The sequence below is a fragment of the Clupea harengus genome, unplaced genomic scaffold (genome assembly GCF_900700415.2).
Source record: "Clupea harengus unplaced genomic scaffold, Ch_v2.0.2, whole genome shotgun sequence".
NCBI lineage: Eukaryota > Metazoa > Chordata > Actinopteri > Clupeiformes > Clupeidae > Clupea > Clupea harengus.
The window spans coordinates 76,801-99,974 of NW_024879682.1; the positions used below are offsets into that span (position 1 = coordinate 76,801).

At 40.8% G+C, this 23,174-nt stretch overlaps 2 protein-coding genes across 5 annotated transcripts; one reads left to right on the forward strand and one right to left on the reverse strand.

The window, feature by feature from the left end:
- Window positions 1-4,427: 4,427 nt before the first annotated feature.
- Window positions 4,428-6,474, reverse strand: LOC122129837 (protein FAM43A-like). The gene has a single exon (XM_042704573.1). The coding sequence runs from the start codon at window positions 6,336-6,338 to the stop codon at window positions 5,319-5,321; it is 1,020 nt and encodes a 339-aa protein (XP_042560507.1). The 5' UTR covers window positions 6,339-6,474; the 3' UTR covers window positions 4,428-5,318.
- A 2,235-nt stretch (window positions 6,475-8,709) lies between these two features.
- Window positions 8,710-23,128, forward strand: LOC122129838 (polyamine-transporting ATPase 13A3-like). 4 transcript variants are annotated; one of them, XM_042704574.1, is made up of 23 exons: window positions 8,710-9,005; window positions 10,862-10,938; window positions 11,581-11,754; window positions 12,302-12,457; window positions 12,845-12,915; window positions 13,507-13,590; window positions 13,971-14,040; window positions 15,613-15,747; window positions 15,855-15,927; window positions 16,163-16,294; window positions 17,514-17,681; window positions 17,966-18,123; window positions 19,280-19,468; window positions 19,653-19,714; window positions 19,790-19,940; window positions 20,312-20,437; window positions 20,681-20,698; window positions 20,810-20,963; window positions 21,127-21,247; window positions 21,362-21,486; window positions 21,700-21,872; window positions 22,188-22,310; window positions 22,649-23,128. In XM_042704574.1, the coding sequence occupies exons 2-23, from the start codon at window positions 10,888-10,890 to the stop codon at window positions 22,730-22,732; spliced, it is 2,598 nt and encodes an 865-aa protein (XP_042560508.1). In that variant the 5' UTR covers window positions 8,710-9,005; window positions 10,862-10,887; the 3' UTR covers window positions 22,733-23,128. The 4 variants fall into 4 exon arrangements, with proteins under 4 accessions (XP_042560508.1, XP_042560510.1, XP_042560511.1 ...); XM_042704576.1 differs by having other exon boundaries at window positions 10,866-10,938; XM_042704575.1 differs by lacking the exon at window positions 8,710-9,005 and adding an exon at window positions 9,031-9,129.
- The last annotated feature ends 46 nt before the right edge of the window (window positions 23,129-23,174 follow it).

Here is a 23,174-nt window from a genome sequence, read left to right on the forward strand (position 1 = left end):
TGAATGTTCAACACATTTATTCAGTGTGAGGATGGTTATTTGACTATAATGTTTCTTAATTTTTGTGAAATCAAGAGGAATCCTTATTGGCAGTAGTTCTACATTGAAACTTTTTTCTAATTGTTCCATATAAAAATTAAACATTTTAACACCCTGCTATGGCTCAAAAGGTCTCCACAATTTAAAAAAAATGCTACAATGAAATATTCAACAGAGGGTCTTGTGTGTACAGCAGAACCTGTAAGTGTTCTAATCAACCTTTTTTGTAAAAAATCTGAAGGAATTGCTCTAATTAATCCATATATATCCCCTCAGACTATTTATTAAAATATGTGTTAGAGAACAAAAAGAAGACAGTTTTAAGACAGATGCTGTAATGATAATTTGTTGCTGAAAGACAGCAACACATCTTTAATGGGTCTGTGCAAAAGTTCGGAAAGAAGACTGTGTACGATGTATACCCCAGAGTATGGTATACATTTGTACACTAATAACAATGTGAGCTACTCTTTCAGGACACCTTCATTGTGACCAGAAAACTAGGCTTTGGAGTTCAACAGTAAGTCTACACAGTATTTTCACCAACACACTTCCGACCTGACTCATAGTATACACTGTGTATTACCAGGTTAATCACTTTGAGGTGAAGGACCTAGTACAGATATAATGTACTGTTCGGACCATAAATAAGCATTACATAAGGCAGATAACAATTGGTTGAGGCAAAACACGGCATTAATGACATAAGCTCAGTTTTTGAACCACATAAGTGCCTTCCACATTTAATTGGTCTTGCAACTACGCTAGTGTATAATCAGTTAAATTAATAATTAGTGACTTTTCTTCATTGTTCCCCCCTTTAATTACAACCTTGTATGACAGCTGATTGTTACAGGTGTTGACAGCACTTATCTTAGCAGTCAAAGGCCACAAATCCTCCTGATTGCTTTTGCGCTCCAGAAGGTGGAGTGAGTTGGAACAGTGAAAGCTACACCTTCCTCTCTCACAGTGAGTTTATGATATCTTTGCGCATGTCTTGTTTGAAGAACAATAACAGGCTTTTAGAGATTAGTCTCTGACATGTTGAGCAAGACCACAAAGATGCAGTGTTCTTCTGGAACCATGCTCAGTCAACAGATTTATGACTGTGCGGTGGTTTATGGGATAATTGTTTGTTTTGCTGTACTCAGAGTCCTTTCTTAAGAGTCCTTGTTGTAATTTGACCAATAATACTGCAGGTCAAAATTATCAGTATTAAGTAGCCTACAATCTACCTGTTGCATTCAAGATAAAACATTGACATGGATGCTCTGACCTTGTTTAAACTGGAGCGGACACCACCCGATTAGCCTCAAAAACTCAAAATTCTCTGAAATAACACATACAAAAACAATTCTCAAAACATCAGACATTAATCCACAATTATGTCCAGTCCACATTGTTATATCATAAAGCATTAGAGCCACGCAGAACCACCTCTCCATGACACCTGATCCTCCTGAGCAGTAGAGAAAAGAATGGAACAGTACAGTTACGGTTCCAATGCCCTATCTATGTGCACAATGGAACATGTGAGAATCTCTTGAATTTCCTGAATGATACATTTTAAATATTCTAAACATGATTGCTGTATGTCCAGCAAAGTGTCAGGGCAAAACGTATTTTCATGTGGAGATCCATTTTGCATTACAGCACATCAAAGTACACACTATACCAAAATCCTTTCATAGTACATTCATTGTTAATCATGTATTATTGCATGTAATGTCCAATATGTGTAAACTACATTGATGTCTTGACTGTAAAATGCAAACATTGATTCAGGCATTCAAGCACTGTAGACTAGTCAGTAAATATCTGCCATCATAAATTTGAATAACTTTTGCCCCTTCACAGCATATTGAAATGTAGAAAATAAGAATAGATATAAACAAAGCTATGTGCCATTTCTGTTTCAGTGTTGCCAGTACAGAAAACCTTTGTTGATATCCACTTTTCCACTCCCTAAATGTAATTGCTTGTATTTGTTCTATTTCTGAACACAGATGCATTATAATATGATTTCCCCCCCCATCATGTTTTAAATGGTAATTTATTTGCAATTTCCATATGTGGTCACATTTATTGCTTTTATGAACAAGAGTCTTTTTTGATCAACAAATGTCATCTATTTTCAGCTCAACACTCACCATGACAAAATCAATGCAATGGCTTCACGTTTTACAACACACGTGTCTGCATTCACATGGGTAAAAAAAGGATGTGTGCTCAGTACTGTCGGTTAACCCATTCTCTCCTGGCCGCTAGTAATCAGTGAAAGTCTGCAGTTTAAGTTATAAAGCAGCAAATGAGAATTGAATTTCTGACATGGTTGTTGTATGTTCAAAAATGAGTACAGTATCAGAATGCAATCGGCCAGCTATGCTGGTTCTGGTAAAACAGCAGCAATGTCAAGTGGCTCAGGTGTAGGGAGTTATTTCCATTTGTTATGACAGAGAGACTTGGATAAACGGTGTGATGACACTGCTACATAGCTGTAAGGAGAGGTTTTGACTATGGGAAGGGTTTAATTAAATAATTTGGTACTAAATGGCAAAGAGTTCGAATGGCTGTTATCAGGAGCAGGACTGATAATAACTGAGTAATTGTTTACAGTGCTTTTGACTCTGACAAATATTAACTCCTATTTCCTGTCAGGGAAAAGAGAGATTGAAAGAATGAAATGAAAATGCAATGCAAATGCTTCAGCAGAGGCAGATCTGATAACTGGCAATGAGTTCTCACCCAATAAAAGCACTGTGCATTCTAATCTATAATCATAGCCATGGCCTTTAGGGCTCACTGAGTGGTGGGTTTTACATGTAACTATTTCTGCACTGGATGGAGACAATGCTAAAATACTGGAAACAGTGTTGAGGTAAACCCAACACACATGTTAAAGCATGTGGGTAGAATTGTGACTGCGAGTGAGCCAGGAGGATATGATGAGCCTTTGCTGCATCCCATGAAGGGAAATGTGGCTCGTCTTCTCTCTGCCATCAGGTCACGTTGCTCAGGATGTCAAATGGTCTTGGTTGTTTCCTGTCTCACAAGTATCTATGTGGGACCAATGATGTCCCTTCTGTCCTGAAAGTTTTGTTTATTATTGTGCCATGTGTAAGATAAATTTGAATTATCAAATGTATCTAATCATATCAAATCAAACGTATCAAATGAAGTATAATCACATGAAAAAGTCAGTCAGAAAACAGCAAGTAACATTCATGTGGGAAATGTAAAGCCAGACAGAGAGCAAGTTAAAACTGGGACAGAGGTGCTATGAGAAAGGGCAGCGAAAGGAGAAATCATAAGTGGTCAGTCTGTGGCGCAGATAAGGGAGAGTTCCAGACATAGATGTGTCAGCAGATTAAAAACAGAAGTTCTGTAAGTGGAGAATAGCACAAGAATCATGTGTTATTTACTATGAGCAGAGTGGACGAGACAGTGTAGATGGGCGGCACAGAGGGCCAGAGTGACATCACAGAATTAGGCCTTAAAAGTTTGAGCATCCTCTGTAACAGATCAGAATGCATTCTCCAGCTTGCTTGACTGTACTTGACTGTCTGTTGGGCGAGTTGTATTGTGTCAGTATCTACCAGTAAAACTTAACCTTGTTACAAGAAATTGCTTCGTATGGTGGTTTCTCTCCAAAACAACACGAAAGAGTGATTTAACTCTAACACATGGGCATTCCGCCACTTAAATAGCATTTCAGTTTGTTACGTTGAACCAAAGTGTACTTGGTAGTATAGTTATGCTTAAGCTATAATTGATTTATAAATTACAATCATCCTTTGATTTATAGTTAACATCTAATTAACAAGTAAGTTGGACTGTCAATACTGTCTTAAATCCATCAGCCAACTCAGCTGTCATGCAATAATGGTCATGTGTTGTTTTAAACCAGATTTCCTGTCCACTACAGACGGAGGCAGCACTATATTTGTTCGGTTTTTCTGTTTGTTACCCTTGTTACCAGTGATATGAAGCTAATGTATACCACATACTGTGTGCTGCTGGAGTGGAAAGTTACCAATCAGCAGTCAACTGCACTTCCACTTCAGCTACATATTCTCTCTCCTCTCCTCTCTAGATTCTGTCAGGATTAGTTCCAGTGCATCCGTTCTTTGAACACTGGTATATTCGTATTGTTTTTTTTCCATTCCAGAATAAAAATAATCCCTACCTTCTTCAATAAAGTGGCAATTAATAAATTAGGCATTCTTTAATAAGCCTAAATATCGCTTACATCTTTGAAAGTAAAGTTCTTCAACAAAGCACTCCTTTAATTTCCTTTCATTGTAAAATGAGTCACAAAGACATTTTGCTGAACAACTGACATGTGTGAGAATTCTGGTAATGCAGCGGTAATGATCATAGACAGAACCTTTTTGCAGTATTATGATTTGCTCTTTATTGTACAGATCTGACAGACATAACAACATAAGACAAACTGTAGGCTACTTACTTACAGTAAGAGTTACAATAGCAGAAGGAACTCTCATTTGAAGTATGTCTGCTTCTGAGTGAACTATTCCAACTTTTGCATAGCAAAGATATTTTTGGTAAACATTTGATCAAAACCATACAAACAGCAATTTAGAATCATTATTATACAATAACTATACAGACATATACACCATGAATTAACATGAAAAGCAATAACTAGGGGACCTCTGTAACTAGCCACGCTCTATTTAAACAGAGGGTCAGATTATTGACGCAGTGTGAAATTCTAATATCATTTGTTGAACTGCCTAGAGTCACGTTAGGGCTATAGCAATAAAAATGTAATAATTTGACCTGTAGCATATAACTCGTTCAGTCCAAGATATAATGTTGCTGAATAAGACAATAAAGGTCTACTCGGGTGTACAAAGTACAGTAGTTCGAGGAAAACACTGAAGACGATGTACTGCAAGTAACGATCAAAGCAGTTATTATTTTTATTGTATCCTTAACGCCTATGTGGCGTGTAGGGGCAACACTATGGACTTCCCTAGTTCTTTTTCTTCTTTCAATATAGTCCATGTTTCCTTAGGCCGTCCCCTCTTGCCGCTGTCGGGAATCCAACTTGCTGATATTCTAGGGATGTAATTCGGATGTTTCCTTAAGACATGTCCAAACCATCTCCATCTTCTCCTCTTGGTCGTAGTTACTATGTGATCTTGCGTTGTTCTTTCTAATAATGCTTGGTTGGATATTTGTTCGAGCCAGTGGATCTTACACATTTTTCTCAGGCATGATGTTTGATCAGGCATTATCAAAGCAGTGCTGTCTTAAATAGATTCTGAACTTTTGTCGTCTGAAGATTCATCTGAGTCATCAGTGCTGGAGCAAAAGTCCTGATTGCTGTCAATGGAAGATTCGCTGCCCGTGCTCTCACCGGAGAGCAACCGTGTAACTTGCATGTCAGTTTTCAACGTGTGTGGGTCGTTGCCAATGCACATCTCTCCCAGGTCATTTATTATCATACACAGTTCTTCTTTGCTGTCCTCGAAACAGTCTCCGTCTAGAAACTCGTCGCATTCAAAAAGCACAGATGTGTTCTCTTCTTCCTTCTCCCCATCCGAATCCTCGGTGATGGAGCCGAGTTTTGGTGCGCTCCTGCTGCGCTCCACGGGAGGTTTATAGTAGCACTGTCCATTCATCAGTTTTCTCATGGGGATCAGTGGGATTGTTTGCTCACCTATTACACGTTGTTGTTGATGTCTGGCATCCTCTCTCCGTTTAAGTCTCTGAAATTGGGCCAGAGACGTTGTTGTAGTTTGGTACAGGAGAAGTGCCATGGCTTTTGCTTTCTCAGGCTTCGACACTAGCACCGCATGGCACCGGAGCATTACAGCTTTATGCTTGATTTCATGCCTGTAAATCCATGCAAATATCTTTGGAAAACATGTATCGGCAACGCAGTAAGTTATCCTGTGCAGTAAGTACAAGTGCCCAGGATTTTTCGCCTTTTCGTCTGTGTGCACCATGCGAATACCTTGTGAACTAATTGTAAGCTTCATTTTTGTGCCAATCTTCCCCATGTCGCTCTTGGTCCAAACTTTGCTGACCGCAACGTCTGTACATCCGTCTCCTTTCGACTGAATTGTGGTTGAATTACCAAGATACAGAACAGTATAAGTAGGGTTGTCGTTGGAGATGCTGATCTTCTTTTTCTTTGATCTGAACATGCTTCCAATCCGATGCAGTGTGCTCTCTGGGTATAACTTAACAAGAGATGTCAGTGCCGAATAGTTCAGACACGCACCTTTTTCTTCGTCCGGTAGCTCACAACTATGCATTTGCAGCATTATCCAGTTCCTGGTTATGAACTTGCAAAATTCTGTGTGTAGGTCTATACTATGGAGATAAACGGTCTACTACTTATTTGACGTGTGAGTAACAACCCATAATTTCACTGAGCGCTTCTTCTCTTTAAAAGCGTTGGTGAGGTCGGCTCTGGTGATAAATAGGCTACACACTGGGTTGCACCACCCACCCAACAATGTAGGGGTGGCTCTAAAGCAAATTAGGCTACATCAATCCACAGAGGAAACCTTGTGTTTACCAGAAATCTTCACTGAATTTGTACTTCTTCTTCATCGATCATACAATTACATTACATTTACATTTACATTTAGTCATTTAGCAGACGCTTTTGTCCAAAGCGACGTACAAGGGAGAGAATATTCAAGCTACGAGCAATTATACATGTCATATCCCGAGAATGTGCTGCCAAACACACATTTAGGCTAGTTCCTTTACTTAGCCTATATGTGGTATTTTATAGTGCGAAATTCTTTAGAAACTGTACGACAGTTCTCTAGGCAATTCTTGGGTAAATTGAAAGGCGTATAATGATTCTCTCTCCTGATACAATTTTCTCTTATAGACTACCAAGCTTACATTGAAATAAACCTACCTTTAAGATTTTTCACATCCATTCCGAAAATGTTCAGGTCGTAATTGCGTGGTTGATACCGCCATCCCTCAGCGTGTTGAGGTAACTGCACCAGCTAGTTGAAGTTTAAACCAGCAAGATTCCACATGAAGAACACAGGTCAATAGATAGGAATGAGGCCCAGAAGATCAAAACCACCGAGGAATATCTTTGTCCCCTTTTACAGCCGTAATAGATCTGATATGATGTTTATCTCGAAAGGTTGCTGCTCTGTTTCCTGATACGTGCTATAATGTTGGTCTTGTTATTTCCTTATATATGGTTATTGAAGAAACGGTTTGTAGCCCTTAAACTTCATAGGAACACTTTATAAGTGTAACTATTATTTAGTTTCATTGCAATAGCATCCTCTTGACGTGCTGGAACACATGGGTGCACAACACATCAAACCAGAGTTTGTAGGCTACAGAATTTGGAAGGTGCTTAGACATGAACGTAAAAAGTAAAAATAAATAAATAATTAGTTTAACAGTGCACTGCATCAAGTTGGCTACGACAAACACGGCAACATCCATATCACTAAGACTCCATTACATAAAGATATATAGGCTAATGATATATTTAAAATTATATGAAAGATATCAGGCCTGATATTTAAACAGTGCTGCCTCATTTTTCACCTTTACAAGTAACAGCTGCAAACCTTATGTTCAGTGATAAGAGTTAAACAGATGAAAGGTGGCCATCATGAAGCCAAGCTGGTGGAAGTCTGTGGAATGTCAACCAGCAGCACAGACAGCACCATACCAAAAAAGAACGGTCATGGTATGGATGATTAAAGTTGTCCCCCAAGCAACAACAAATGTGCTCTTTTACACTGCACTTTCATTAAAAAAAAATGCAAATTAATGCAAAACTGAACACAATAGCTGCATTCCAGGGATTACACTTATACTCATCCGATATGTCCCAAATATTGACACCGATTATGCCCGCCCGCCTAATCACATAGGGTAGCCTAAAGAGATGTTTTTGACGCGTATGACATAACCATATAGGCCACTGGAAAATATACGGAGTCTGTATATAAAGCGTAGCCTACTAATGAAAGTTCCCACCCTGTAGTTCGGACACAGTTCGTGTGACACGACCAACGTGTCGCCCATTTATGCCCGTAAACGAACGCGAATGAATAATAATAATTGTCAGATTTTATTGGCACACACGACACACTGCAACACACACGTGCATATATGGAGGCGACACAGGACACATACACACACACGCACACGCAGGCCTGAGGTCGCTGTGAATTTGCTCTCTGCGTTTTCCCATCCTGGACCGTCCTTCCACCAGGACCCCCCAGGAGCAATGGGCAGCTTTTAAGCGAAGTGAAGTGAACTGTCCATCTTGGTCAGGGACGGACAGGAAAGTGAATGTAAACCTTCATGGCTCCGCTGCGAGTTTGGGTCCTGTTCGTCCTGCCAGGACTTATTTTCCGATACTAACCAGCAGACTATGCATTACCCCTTGCTAAATATCACTATAAACAGAGCCTTCTTGCCCTTTGTAATCTTATTCTATTGATTCAGGCCTATCTAATAGTTAACCTATAGTTCATGGGAAACAGGGCCTAGCAATAGACAACTGGGGGGCAAAGCATGATTATAGCCTATGCAACAATAACAATTGAGGACCTTATCACTGCTCTCTGGTTATAACATTTGGCAGAGACCCAATCCTGATTACTGCATTATCTGGAACATATAGACCTGGGCTGGCAGCTCACATCCACCAAACTGCTGGTCATTTGTCAACATCTTCAGATCCCAGCCGAATTTAGCGGGTTTTGGTTCTCAAATGACCTCATATCCTGTTTTTTTAACTTCCTCTCTGTATTGCTGGACACCCGTTCGAAGACATTCGAGGCTTCCCCGACAACCTGAAGTGCATTCACCACATTCTGTAGCACCTACGTCTGCAGTCTTGACAAGTGTGGCCACATGAGTTTATGAAGATTCGATATTGCTCTGCAGAGGAGTATGTAGCCCAACCCTTTCAGAGGCGGCTTATACTGGTAAGTTAGTGTATTATTATTAGATTGATGAGAAAAGTCCACACTTTAGCCTGCTTATGAAGGGAGCAATTTAAAGGTCTTCCTAAATTCCACGTGAAACGTTCCGCGTGTTTGAAGGTTTATGGTCAGTTTAAGTTTTCCATTCTCTTCGCCTTTTGCATTTACATAGCGCCTCTTGTATTATATAGACTAGACTGTCTATGAAATTTGTTTTTGTTCATTACATCGGAGTTAGTACAGGCTGAAGCTAGGTTACCTGCGACAAGCTAAGTGTTTTCCAAACAGAAGAGGGAAGTTCGAAGTTTTCTGTAGCCTACGATGAAACACATTCTTCTGCTGTGAACGATGGAGTTAAGCAGAACCAGCCTACAACTAATAAAGGATTTAATTGAGCAGCGTAATCTGCGCCCTGTATAACTGCTTTATTGCACAGCGATACCGTTAAAGCTCCTGCTTTTGCGCAGAACATTGATCAATTCGTATGGACGTATGGATTAAGCTACTGACACGTTTGTTGTTTTCACACAGAGTAGCATGTTTTTAAACAGGACGTGTTTTTGCGAATATATGTTGGCGCGGGCAGCAAACTCTCGGAAGCATTCAATGCGCTTTATTGCTTTACTTTTCACGCAATTTAGGTGTTGTGACAGAATTTTCTGCCCAGCGTTTCATCAATCGATGGGCTAGTGATAAGTCTACAATTTCAGTTAATAAAATGTAAATTAATTACTTAAATATGTGAGAATGTAACATTTTACTCACATAAATAGTTCCAAACAGGCTGAAACAGAACAGTATTTCTGTCAGTATTTAGTATTTGTATTTAGAACTTTAAAAGTGTAGGCATCTGCAGATTGTTCAGTACTGCATGACTGAAATGTAAATATGAAGAGCAAGATGAAGTGCAGAGACTCAGTTCCCGTACTTTGCCATTCATTCTGGTAGTATAAATGGTGTGTAAATCTGTGCCACAGTAGCCTAGTCTCCATGAGAGAAACCCTCTGCCATGTGACCCAGAGCAAGTTTTAAGTGCCATGCTATGCCAAAACACTCTGTTTCTGTAATCAGGTCACAGCCACTGCTTGCATTAAAAAGTCTGGATAGGGGACTGTAAAGAAGTTTAAGAAGCCAAGTTTGGGAAAAGCTTTGCTGACACTGCAGCCCTTTGATATTTCCATAATTATGTAACATCTGTGTGATTAGATTTGCAGAGGACAGCATTTATTTAGCATCTGCTGTTCATAATGTTGGCCTGATCACATTTTTGTGTTTTGTTTCAATGCGAAAATGAATATCTTTAACTGACGCACTGTTTTGTTTTTAGTCTGATCTAGTCTGTAGACCTGGAGACTGAACGAGGATACTGCCAAACCTAAATCAGCCCCTTATTCCTTATCCAGTGGGAGGACTAGTGGTATAGATACGGACTGTATTCTTTGTCACTGCTTAGTCGCAAAAGTGCATGGTCACATGTGAACAAAAGAGAACAATGAACTGTACTGAGCTGTTCTCAGTAAATGCCCAGAAGTAGCAAATGTAAGTAGCTGTGTGAGAACAGCTCAATGATAGAATTACTGCTTTTGCGCTGTTGATCAAACAGTGAGTTGAAATTGACTGACGTGTAGAAGTTATACTTTTGACTTTCACTGGACCGAGATGGTGTCTTCTCACAGTTTGTAGTGAAGCTTTCACTTTGTCCATATCTCTTTTATATGGTGGAAGGATACCAAGGCAAACATATAGTTGTAGGCTATTATTACTAAGGTTAAATAGTACTTTTTTTTTATCTTTGCCACCTTTTCCCAACTTATCTGTCTTTTGGGTGAGATTCTACCACTAAATGTTTCTGTTTTCAGGTAGGCTCTTGTGCCTCTCTGTCAAAATGGAGAAGGGCAACATGAAGATAATCAACAAAGACCAGGAGGATGAAATGGTGGGTTTGTGGAATGTTGGTTCTGCTACATTACTTTTTACATTACATATTTGCGTCTGCAGTAAATATGACAGAATTCCTGTGTTTGGTGTCCTCTTTCATACCCTCAACACTCAAAATTCAAATAAACCTTCCCCTACTAGTATCATGGATTTATGCTGTAGGTACAGTGAAAAATTGGGACAATGATACGGTTCTGGTCGATTGGAGGGCTCATCCTGAACTTTGCATTTGTTTTCACTTTTCAATCACTCTAAGCCAATTGATAGTCAAAAGTCTTCCGACAAACACTGCTCTGGTTAAAAAATAAAGTTTGGGCGAATGCACTGCATTTCTCGGCAGGTTGTGTGATGAACTACTGACAGTATCATGTCTCAGTGACACTGATGTTCAGATTACCAGTGGAGCAGTGTATATCAACACTGACTATAGCTACCACAAGCTATCACAAAAAGGAGTGCATTGCATCTGTCTTGTGCATAACGCATGTTTTATGAGGACAATATTTTAGTTTTGTGTTGTTCTTAATAACTCAGATATGTTATCAAGACCATCTCAAAACAAACGTGTTTTAAATATAACTCTGATATGTTTATGTGTTTTTGTCAAATAATGAATGTTGCTCTGATTGCTGTGCTGCAGGAGGTGTTGGGTTACTGCGTGAGCCGCTGGAGGCTGGCGCTGGTGTGCGTGGGGGTGCTGTGTACTGGGGGTCTCCTGCTGCTGCTGCTCTACTGGCTGCCTGAGTGGGGGGTGAAGAGCACCTGCACACCCTGCCCTCTCAGAGACGCCAAGATTCTACTGCTCAGATCCACAGTATGGACAGATGATGATGTTTATGTTATCTCACAGACGCGCATGCATTAATGGATTCATTCAAGGAATTTAAAGTTGATGAAAACTTGCTACTTGATATTACAAACAATATTTTCAGTTTTTTTTAATCAACACATTCCAGATCAACAGCACGTGGTGTTGTTTCATGTTTATGCACAATTTAAAATGTACCTTGTTACACTACATACTAAGAAAAAACAACAAATGTTTAAATATCTGCTATTAGTGGACAAAAGAGAACGATCAAGTGCATTCTATCAGGGTTTTTTTTTTTGCAGTTCTTTCATCAAAGCAACACTCCTGGAAAATCACTTAATTTTAAGATATGTTATTTGCTATTAGTATTAGAGTCAGATGTGACAGTATGCTACCTCTGAATTTGATCCATGCTAAAAAAAAAATTATGAAGCATCGAAACATGCTCAAATACTCAGCTGATATAATGATGTCTTCTCCCATTCACCTTTGAGAGAAGAATGTCAGTCTTACATGAATGATGAAATAATCTCTGTTGCTGTGGTGACAGGATGAGTTTAGACGCTGGTTCAGAGTTCAGGTGCACGTGATGCAGGCACCGGGGCGGAATCCTTTTGATGCAGTGGATCTGAAGACCTCACCACCTAATGGGCACAAGACACATCCATGTCCCGATGGCTCACCCACAGAGCCTCAGAACTTGCAGGTATCTGCTAATTTACTCTTTTTGAAGCTGATGTTAATATTTGGGCTGTTGTGAAGGCCATGATTTTGGACCCGGAACTATGTTTTATTGTATTTTGTATTGTATTTTATTGTACTACGTTTCTGTGGTCCTGGGATTTATGCATTTTGCCTATCAGTGTCCAGTATGTTTTGTGAAGTTTTGCCTTTTGTTTATATTTTTATTTATATGTGTTGGACCTCCTATTAGTGTAAGAAAATGAGTGATTTTCTCGTTTCTTTTCTGTCATTTCTGGCCACATTCTGTAAATTGGAAAGGGGAGTGTGTGTGTGTACAGTGCTGAGGGAAACAGTTTCCATGGGTTTCATATTGAAATCATTTGCATTCTTGACTTCTCCCCCTTCACAGATTTGTTACTTCACCCTTCACAGCATGCAATACTTCTGGAACGATACAATTCAGAATTTTGAAGTGATAAAGTAAGAAAAAATTATTTCATGATCATCATGGCGGTAACATCACTGAGCATTGTGTATCAACTTTGAAAACTATCAAATTGTCAAACTGTTGTTTCTTTTTTTTTTTTAAGGAACTCACAAAAAACAATTAGCTTTCCCTTTGGATCTGAAACTAATCATCACACTTTTCACATATCACTGTGCTCATCTCTGAGGGTCTGAAAACACATTGTGCGTTATGCTGTGTAACACATGAGACACATTGTGCGTTATGCTGTGTAATACATGAGACACATTGTGCGTTATGCTGTGTAACACATGAGACACATTGTGCGTTATGCTGTGTAACACATGAGACACATTGTGCGTTATGCTGTGTAACACATGAGACACATTGTGCGTTATGCTGTGTAACACATGAGACACATTGTGCGTTATGCTGTGTAATACATGAGACATTGTGCGTTATGCTGTGTAACACATGAGACACATTGTGCGTTATGCTGTGTAACACATGAGACACATTGTGCGTTATGCTGTGTAACACATGAGACACATTGTGCGTTATGCTGTGTAACACATGAGACACATGTGTCTTGTGCTCTTCTGCAGTGGCCTGGAAGACCAGAGGCTGAGCTGCTCCTCCATCGTCTCTGAGCACAGCTCAGGGCTCAGTAGACCCCAGCAGGAATATAGGTACCCACACTTCAGTTGATTTACTTAATTTACTGACGTACATTAATAATGTGCGGCACTGGATGTCTGCTGGAACAGATCAAAAGGGTTAATGTTAAGAATACACCACTGGAGTGAATAAATCAAGCCTTAACACAATGTCAGCACAGGGCTCATTAAAGTAGTATTAAAGTGTCATGAAAGACTAACCAGTACCAACAGGTACTCTGTGAGATTTTATTTTACTGCCAAGTATAGACATGTTTGAGCATCAGCCCCTGACACTACCGGAATGGAGTATGAAATGAGCTATATGTTATGAACTACCTGTGTGAGCTTTTTTTGTGGTGCAATGAACTGCAACTTCTTTACCCTGTGTGTGTGTGTGTCTTTTTCAACAGGAGATTGTTTTTTGGAGAAAATGAAATCGCTGTACGAGTGCCTTCATTGTTTAAGCTGCTAATTAAAGAGGTCAGTGTGTGCATTCATAAAGAATCAAAGTGGAATGCTGGCGACGTTGGTAACATTTGTTCTGTGAAACTAACTGAGGGTTTCATTAAAACTGAGCTAAAACACACTATGAAGTTGACCACCGAGGATAGCATGTCTGGTGTAACAGGTCCGTGATGTGGCATTTCAAGGCCTAATTTCATTGACGGGCAGCAAGCAAATCAACAAGCAAAGTGCAACGCGCATGAACTAATGCTAATTTGATGACTTGGCAAAATCATCAATTTAAAGGGGACCTATTCCCCTTTCCTTAAGTGTCTTCTCTGTCTTTCTGTGTATGCAAAAGTTACAAAAGCCCAAAGTACACGCCAGAGGGATTAACTCTCTCCCGCAGAAACCACTTTTTTCTCCGCTCTCTGAAACACCTCATTGGAATTCCATCCTTTTTCTGTATTACATGATGATGCAATCTTGAAACACAATCCTCATTGCCCAATGATGATGTTATTGCCCGCTGACTAATCAGAGCACACTTGAAAGGGGGGGGCTTTAATGCTCTAACAAAGGGTTTCAGACAGAGGGTGAATAGAGAGATAGAGAATAATGTGTTTTTGGAACAATAAAGCATGTACATTTATTGTAGTAGACCATGAGCAAGATCCTTAATGCAAACATGGGTGGGTCAGCATATTACTCCCACATGCCACATGATAGTTTTAGTTCATAGCTTGTTGCTTTTGTTTTTCCCCGTCAATGAAATTAGGGCCCATCGTCTTCTCATATGCATTTAACTGTGATAACCCTGTTGTTGAGTCATTCTTCTCACATTATTTGTAGTCCAAGTACTAATGAGAAGCATGTGTTTGAATGTAGACTGCTGTTTACATTTCTGTCTGCATATCTAATGAATACACAGATTTTTGCTCAATAGTGTTTAAAGTTCAGTCATGAGTCTGTTGTTTGACACACATTCATGGTTTTTAATGTGAACACATCTCTTATCAATAGGTATGTTCTGGCAGGAGTTTAATAAAACAAAAGAGGAATATGTGATGTGTGCAACAATATCATTTGTACATACAGTCATGGACAAAAATATTGGCACCCCTGCACTTCTGTCAGATAATGCACTACTTCCTCCAGAAAATTGTTGCAATTACAAATGCTTTGGTATTCACATGTATATGTATTTTGTTTGCATTGGAACAACACAAAAAAGCAGAGAAGAAATTCCAAATCTGATATATTTACAGAACTCCAAAATTGGACTGGACAAAATGATTGGCACCTTTTCAAAACTGTAAGAAATCTTTGTATTTCAAGCATGTAATGCGCCTTTAATTTGTAATTAAACTCACCTGTGGCACCTGTAATTGCAACAAATATTCTGGGAGAAGTGGTGTATTATCTGACAAGTGCAGTGGCATTTCATTTCAGCAGTCATTTCCAAAAGGGACTACATGCGTTTTTAAGATCAGGCCTAAGTTGAGCCGGAAAAAGACTCTCAGACCCAGCCTGTATCATAGCATCACCCACTTGCATTGCCTTTGGTGTATGTGGAGGTCGTAACAATGTCACTACTCTGCCCTCCAGGTGCTGAATCCGTTTTACATTTTCCAACTGTTCAGTGTGATTCTGTGGAGCGCTGAAGAGTACTACTACTATGCTGCTACTATTGTCTTGATGTCGGTCATATCCATTGCCATTTCTCTGTACACCATTAAAAAGGTGAGTACAGCTATTTTGCACTCATCCCAAAACATCTTTGGTCTTTGTCACACTCTAGTAAGGCATTACCCTTTTCACCAACATGAATGTTAATACTTCCATTGCAGCAATATGTGATGTTACATGACATGGTGGCAGCCCACAGCATCGTTCGTGTTTCAGTTTGCAGAGGGAGAAAAGGTAAGCTCGTACATGTTGTGTGGCTCCAACAGGCAGATAAATGAGTGCTTATACATGTATCTGTAGTAACTTATTTATGTAGTACAGTATTTATGTCCACCTGAGGGAAAATTATGAAATTTCTATTATACACTCTTTTGAACAAACGTTTTACTGCAGCCAATTATTCTCTTACTGTAATATCCAAATCATTCTTTCTTTACCTATGTGACTGACTTATCTTTTGTGGTCACAGAAGTGGAAGAGGACATGTCCACTGACTTGGTTCCTGGGGATGTCATTGTGATCCCATCCAACGGCACCATCATGCCCTGTGATGCTGTGCTGATCAGCGGAACATGCATTGTGAATGAGAGCATGCTCACAGGTAAAGTTGATGTGTTATACACATTCATACAGTTGACTACGATCTGCCAAGGGATGCAGGGTGTTTGCCAGAGTTACTCAGTAACCAGGACCTATGAGACTAAACAAACACACACCCTGCTGTTATGAGAGAGAAATCCAATAAGATCAGAGTTCTTCCAAGTATGTTTCTAAGTATAGCATTGGGATTATGTGATGCATCACGATTATGATCGATAGTAACTTCAGTTGGAGTACTGTAAAGTACAGTTTAGTACAGGAGAATTTCACTGTGGATTGTACCTGGATATCTAATCTTATGTTAAGGCCTGTTTCACGTACATAGCTAAAATGACACACTCAATATATTGTTCACACTTCCACGAAAAGGTGAAAGAAATGCATGTGCGTGTTGTACGAGTACATAGTCCTGTGCTTTGTCTTTCTAAACCTGTGAGCTCCATTTTGAAGGGTACGATACTAGAGGGATACTTTCTCCCAGTTCCTCAGTTCCTTTCCTCCTCTTCTCCTGGCTAAAGGGTTGCCTACAGCCCCACACATCTTTACTGTGGTCCTGCTGACAGGTTTAAAGCTAGAGATAATGATGTTCTGATGTTGCTTCTTGCCTCGATGAGTCTGAAAATATCTTACATGCTGTGGCAAAAAAACAATAACTCTGATAACAAATACATTTGGTTTCATTGTCATGGCGTTTGTATTTGTATTAGATGACATGAATGTTTAACTCAAATTTCTCAGGTAACTCGCCAGTAAAGTGTGACAGACCTTGGCATCTAATCTTGTGTGTTGTGTTTCAAGGGTCATATCACAGTGGTTTTCAGATATTTGAGCTTTATGCCGATACGTCCAGGAAATCTTAAACGTGTCACGCAACGTGCTGAGAGAACCTTACCCTTGATAATGAAAGAAGAGCACACCCTACTCTTTTCATGCTATCATGGGCTGAACCTTGTTCCCATGTCATATTGTCTCTGCCCTGTGGTCAAGTGTGTGCCTTTGTGTGTTCCAGACACTTTGCAATGTTTACAAACAGTACTGTTTCTGTGTAGACTGTCGCAGACAGTCGGCCTTGTTGATACGGTCATTCTGTGTTTTTTTTTCCCTACAGTTTTTACGTCACAAGATATATTGCACTACAGGGATCTAAATCTACAGGGGAACATTATTCCAGAGGGGTTTGAAGTACAAACCACGGTCTGTCTTTGTGCCTGTACTTTCAGGGGAAAGTGTGCCCGTGACCAAAACGAGCCTGCCCAACTCAGACATGGAGGGCAGGGAGTTGTACAATACTGAGCTGCACAAAAGACACACTCTCTTCTGTGGTACCCACGTCATTCAGACACGCTTCTACGCTGGAGAGCTGGTCAAAGCCCTGGTGGTCCGCACTGGTCAGTAGTGGGCAGGGTTCATTCCCTATCCGTATTCACTTTTCACTATGAAAACTAAAAACAACAGGCATGCGCCTAGTTGTGACCAAGAAAGGCAATCAAAATACTACAGGACATCTGTCAAATCCCAAATGAGATGTGTCATTTAAATGTTGGTGTTGTTACTTATCCTTTAAACGACATGCATTATTTGTCCAGGGGCATTTTGTGTATGTATTCAAGAGAGCTCACCTAGCCCTGGTTTCCTGCTGTGAGTGAGTGAGTGGGTCTGTCTCACCTCCTAGGCTTTGGCACAGAGAAAGGGCAGCTGGTGCGCGCCATCCTCTACCCCAAACCCACTGACTTCAAGCTCTACAGAGACGCCTACCTCTTTCTGCTGTGCCTGGTGGGAGTGGCAACGATCGGATTCATCTACACCATCGTCCTCAGCGTGATGAACCAGGTAAGGTCTGCAGCCAAGGTGTCCCCTAGGTCTCAAATAGAAGGAATCCATGGGTTACTGTTTTTTTTAGTCCTTTAGAACACACCTCCATCCAGAATGTTGTGGGGGCCAGATGCATTCTGGGGCCAGCTGTTGTGAGTGACGATGGCAGTGCTGTGTCCTACCCCCAGCTGGCCAACTGGAACAGAGGAGCTCCAGATGTTATTTACACTGGGCTCTCCTGCCAGAGACACCGGTCTCCATCAGTCTGGATTTTCCAGATGTGCTGTTCCAGAGGTCATGAAAGATTTGATCAATGATTAAAGAAAGTCAGTCAGCATTCCCTAAAGATCACCTCTTTCTTTCTCGGAAAATAAGTATATGCTTCATCCACGAGAAGCAGTATTTCAATTTGTGTCAACTTGAAAAAAAGCAAGGATTGTGCAAACAAGCACATAAAGTATGTACTGACAGCCACTGGCAGATTTAACGAGGAGATCAACTTTTTGTTCAACTTTGAATTACACTAGACAACTCGGTGCAAAGAAAATAGCAAAGGAGATTGTTGCTTGTATTATATAGTTCAATGTCTACATGTTCTACATATACAGGGCTGGATGAAAAGAGTAGCAATGAAATTCCCAAACATATAGGGTGAAAGGTCACATTGCCAAGAAGCCATCTTATGGACAACCGCATGGACATCCACAAACTTGTTAAATGTACTTGTATATTACTGCATGTTGGAGTTGGACTTTCACTGCCAGCATTTTTATCTGTATAAAGCCTGCTTACACAATAGGTAAAGGGTCAGAGATAACAGAGGCCAAAGACTGCTCATGTTTCATGGTAAATGGAGACACTAGATAACCTAAAATGTTTACTGTGTTATGAGTTGATATATACCTTATGTATTAACCTGTGTTAATATAATATACCATGAATTATGGAGGTGTTAAATCACACATTGCACCAAAATGCAAACCTCTTGTTTCATTGTTACAGAGTTATGAGTTAGCTTTGAGCAACGCATGGCACGTGTCATGTTTTCATAGGCCCAACCTATGATTGCATTGTGCAACATCAAACCGTTTAGGCATTTGTCTGAATTGAAATGTAACATTTCCTATGAATGACAGCCAAACATGCAATGCCCCCTTTTTGACAACCTCTGCAGGTGCCAGCTAAGACCATAATCATTGAGTCTCTGGACATCGTCACCATCACTGTGCCTCCTGCTCTCCCAGCTGCCATGACTGCGGGTATCGTGTACGCCCAGCAGCGGCTCAAGCGCGCTGGGATCTTCTGCATCAGTCCCCAGAGGATCAACATCTGTGGACAGCTTAACCTTGTCTGCTTTGACAAGGTGTTTTTCACTTTTCTACCACTGGTTTCAGAGGGACTGTCTTGATGAAAAGACATAAAAAATGGCTCACTAGCATTAAGCTCAGATACAAGCAGTATGTATATGTATACTGAAATTTCAGTTCAGTAATTCTGTTTTGCTTTACCATAACATAATGGCACGGTTATGATGTCTTCCTTAACAGACAGGGACACTCACTGAAGATGGCCTAGATCTTTGGTCTGTCCACAGAGCTGAAAATGGAAGGTGAGTCTTCTCAGTTTGTTTCTACGGTTACAAATGACCTGTAACTAAAGCAGCTTCTAACCCTGTGGCTCGTAGATTTGTACAACCAGATCAGGACCCAGGTACTGACTGTGAGCTGGAGTCGTCATTCCTGGCCTGCATGGCCACCTGCCACTCCCTGACCAAGATCGATGGAGAGCTGTCGGGGGACCCGCTGGACCTAAAGATGTTCAATGCCACCGGATGGGTGAGTGTGATCCAGTGTTTCTGGATCTTCTCATTTATTTGTGCATTATGGGGTTTGACTCTTTTTTTTTTTTTTTTAAACATCTATTTATATGTTTTGATAACACTGAGATGAGTCAAATGATGATCACAGAGTGGAAAGTGTTAGACTAGAGCAAATTGAAGCCTCGGGGTTCTTTTCTGGGATCAGTGTATTGTGGAAAAGATAGAAGTGCTGAAGGCACTCTGGATCGGTATTTTCTCATATTTACTTTTCATTGCTCATTAATGCTTCAGTGAACTGATAGCTGCTTTGAGTGTGTGTGTGCGTGTGTGCGTGTGTGTGTCCATACCTGAGGGGAAAATATTTTTCAAGTCCTTCTACTTGCGCAGATATTGGAGGAAGCTACAGAGGAGGAGACATCCCTCCACAATCCCATCATGCCCACGGTTGTTAAGCCTCCCAAACAGCCTAAGGCCAGAGAGTCTGAGGTCATAGCCACCCCAGATCATAGCATGGTAGGCTTTCCCATAATCAGACACATTTTATTCTGTACACCTCACGCTCTATGCTACACACATGTCCATCTTGTTACAGTTACATTAACAGTCAGATATGAATGGTATGCAATATGACTTACATTTGTACTTTACATACAAAAATGTTGTTGTGGCATAAAGTACCCATACAGGGGAAACCTAGTATAGTATAGTTTAGTTTCTGTAAAAAAAGCTGAAGTAATTTTTCTCCTCTGTCATTAGGAGCTGTATGAACTGCCGGTAAGTAAGCAGTCTCCTCCTCCTCTTCCTCCTCCTCTTCCTCCTCCCTCTCTTGACTATTGTTTGTTGCACAACTTTGCTTCAGCTTCTAATGCGTTCCCTGTGCCTCAGGACACGTATGAGCTGGGGATTGTGCACCAGTTTCCCTTCTCCTCTGCGCTGCAGAGGATGAGTGTGGTGGCTCGTCGGCTCGGGGGGAAGCGCATGGAGGCCTACCTCAAGGGGGCGCCAGAGGTGGTGGCTAGCCTCTGCCAGAGCTCTACAGGTCAGTGGCACCAACTCTTAACAGTTCATGCTGCAAGACATAAATATCAAATAGAAGACAGATGTCCATCTAAGCAGATAGAGTGATGTACATTGATCATAAATATAATAGTGCAGCTTAGTAAAAATGTTAAAATTGTTATGTTCCATCCATCCCTTTACAGTCCCAGAGAACTTCACTGAAGTACTGGAAGATTACACCAGCCGCGGCTTCCGTGTCATAGCCTTGGCACACCGTCAGCTAGAATCCAAGCTAACTTGGCATAAAGTGCAGAGCCTCAACAGGTACCAGCCTGCTGCCTGTCAACACAGTTTCCTCTGTTGTCTGTTAGCACACTGATTTCTGAGAGCGTCGACCTCAAAAAGGCACAAACCAGTGGTTGTACTTCTGTGCCTCAGAGATCATCTAGAGACTAACATGGACTTCCTGGGCCTGGTCATCATGCAGAATAAACTCAAGCCAGAGTCCGCAGAGGTTTTGGAAGATTTGCGACGAGCCAACATTCGCACTCTGATGGTCACAGGTGAGACGCCTACAATATGTCATTAAGCCTTCACCTAAATATAGAACAAAAACTCATTCTGATTGGCTTTTGCTAGTGAACACGACTGTCAACTCAATAAAACAACGAAAACAAAACAATACAAAATATTTTCGAGACGTGTGATTGACTTACTGATCAGTCCTAGCCAAGGACTGCTGTTGTTTCATATGTGCACGCTTTTGTTTTGTGAAGGTGATAACATGCTGACAGCCATCTCCGTGGCCAGAGACTGTGGTATGATTGGTCCACAGGAGAGGGTCATTGTTGTGGATGCACAGCCTCCCGGTGGTGGCCGCGCTGCTATGATCCTCTGGCATTACACAGACGGCCCCACAGCACTGGCCAATAAGGACAGCCATTTCCAGGTGAAGGGTGCTTACACTGGTGGTGGATGCTTAGAGTGTCAAGAGTCAATTGTCTTTGTGTTTACAAAAGATCAGGTCGGAAATTGATGTAGCATTACAATTGTGATATTAGCTAATAGATAATAATATCACATTCCAAGCATGCAAGGATCTGTTCACAAGGAATAGTGTTTTACAGTATATTTACCATGATAGATACGATGCAATGTGGACTGCCCTAAGTGCCCTTAGCAGTGGCACCATGGTCTCAGTTCTTCATGATTGCATAAAGCCTGTGAGTGGCCTATTTGGTGAGCATTGGTGCTTCTCCTCCAGTTGGTTGAGATGGAGTCAGATGGAGCTTTGCCGGATGGTAAGCTGAGGGGGCAGTACCACTTTGCCATGAGTGGGAAATCCTTGGCCATCATTATGGAGCACTTCCCAGACCTAGTCCCAAAGGTCAGTAATGAGTTCTCATTTTGTTTATCTGATATGACCTCCAGGACAGTGTTGCCAGTCATTCCCTTATTGATGGGGAAAATAACATTATTTTGTATTGAATACTTCAGGCAGCAAATACCTGTGGACAGGTCTAGTACATTATCTGTGTTCCTTGGAACACTTTATTGGATGTTACACCTTATAGATGTGGTGAACCTGTGAAATTGTTGCTGAATGAACAAGTCACCAGTGGACAATGTCAAGTAACTTTCAGTAGCAATGAGAGGAAATGTAGCTATAGGCTATGGCTCACCGTCTCCACCTCTCTCACTCCCCTCCTCCCTTCCTTGGTGAAGCTGGTGCTACGAGGGACAGTCTTTGCTAGAATGGCCCCTGACCAAAAGACCCAACTGGTGGAGATACTCCAGAGTGTCGAGTGAGTTGAGTATTTATTTTTTACATGTAATATATTAATGCAATGCCGTATTAAGAGCGAAGGGTACATTTTATAAACTCGTATGGTAAAATGTAATACCAGGACCTTTCTGAACCACACGCCACTTCTCATGTTACTGAAAGATAGGGTGACCAGATGCAAACAGACCAACTGTGGGATGAATAGTAAGTTTGTGTCGGACAATGTGGGCCATGTTACCAATGCTGAAAGGTAACCTAAAACTTTGATATAATGCCTACATAACTGGATAAGAAACATTTGTGTTCTGCCTATAGGCTCGTAAACACCTGTGTAAGTCGGGTTTTTTATGATATAGCAGAGGAGCAGTTTGCCCCATGTTTGGAGTTGGACTGACGGACGTCACAGCCTCTTGATGACCTCAGATGAAAGCCAGGCTTTTTGGTTATGCTGCATTTGTATTAGCC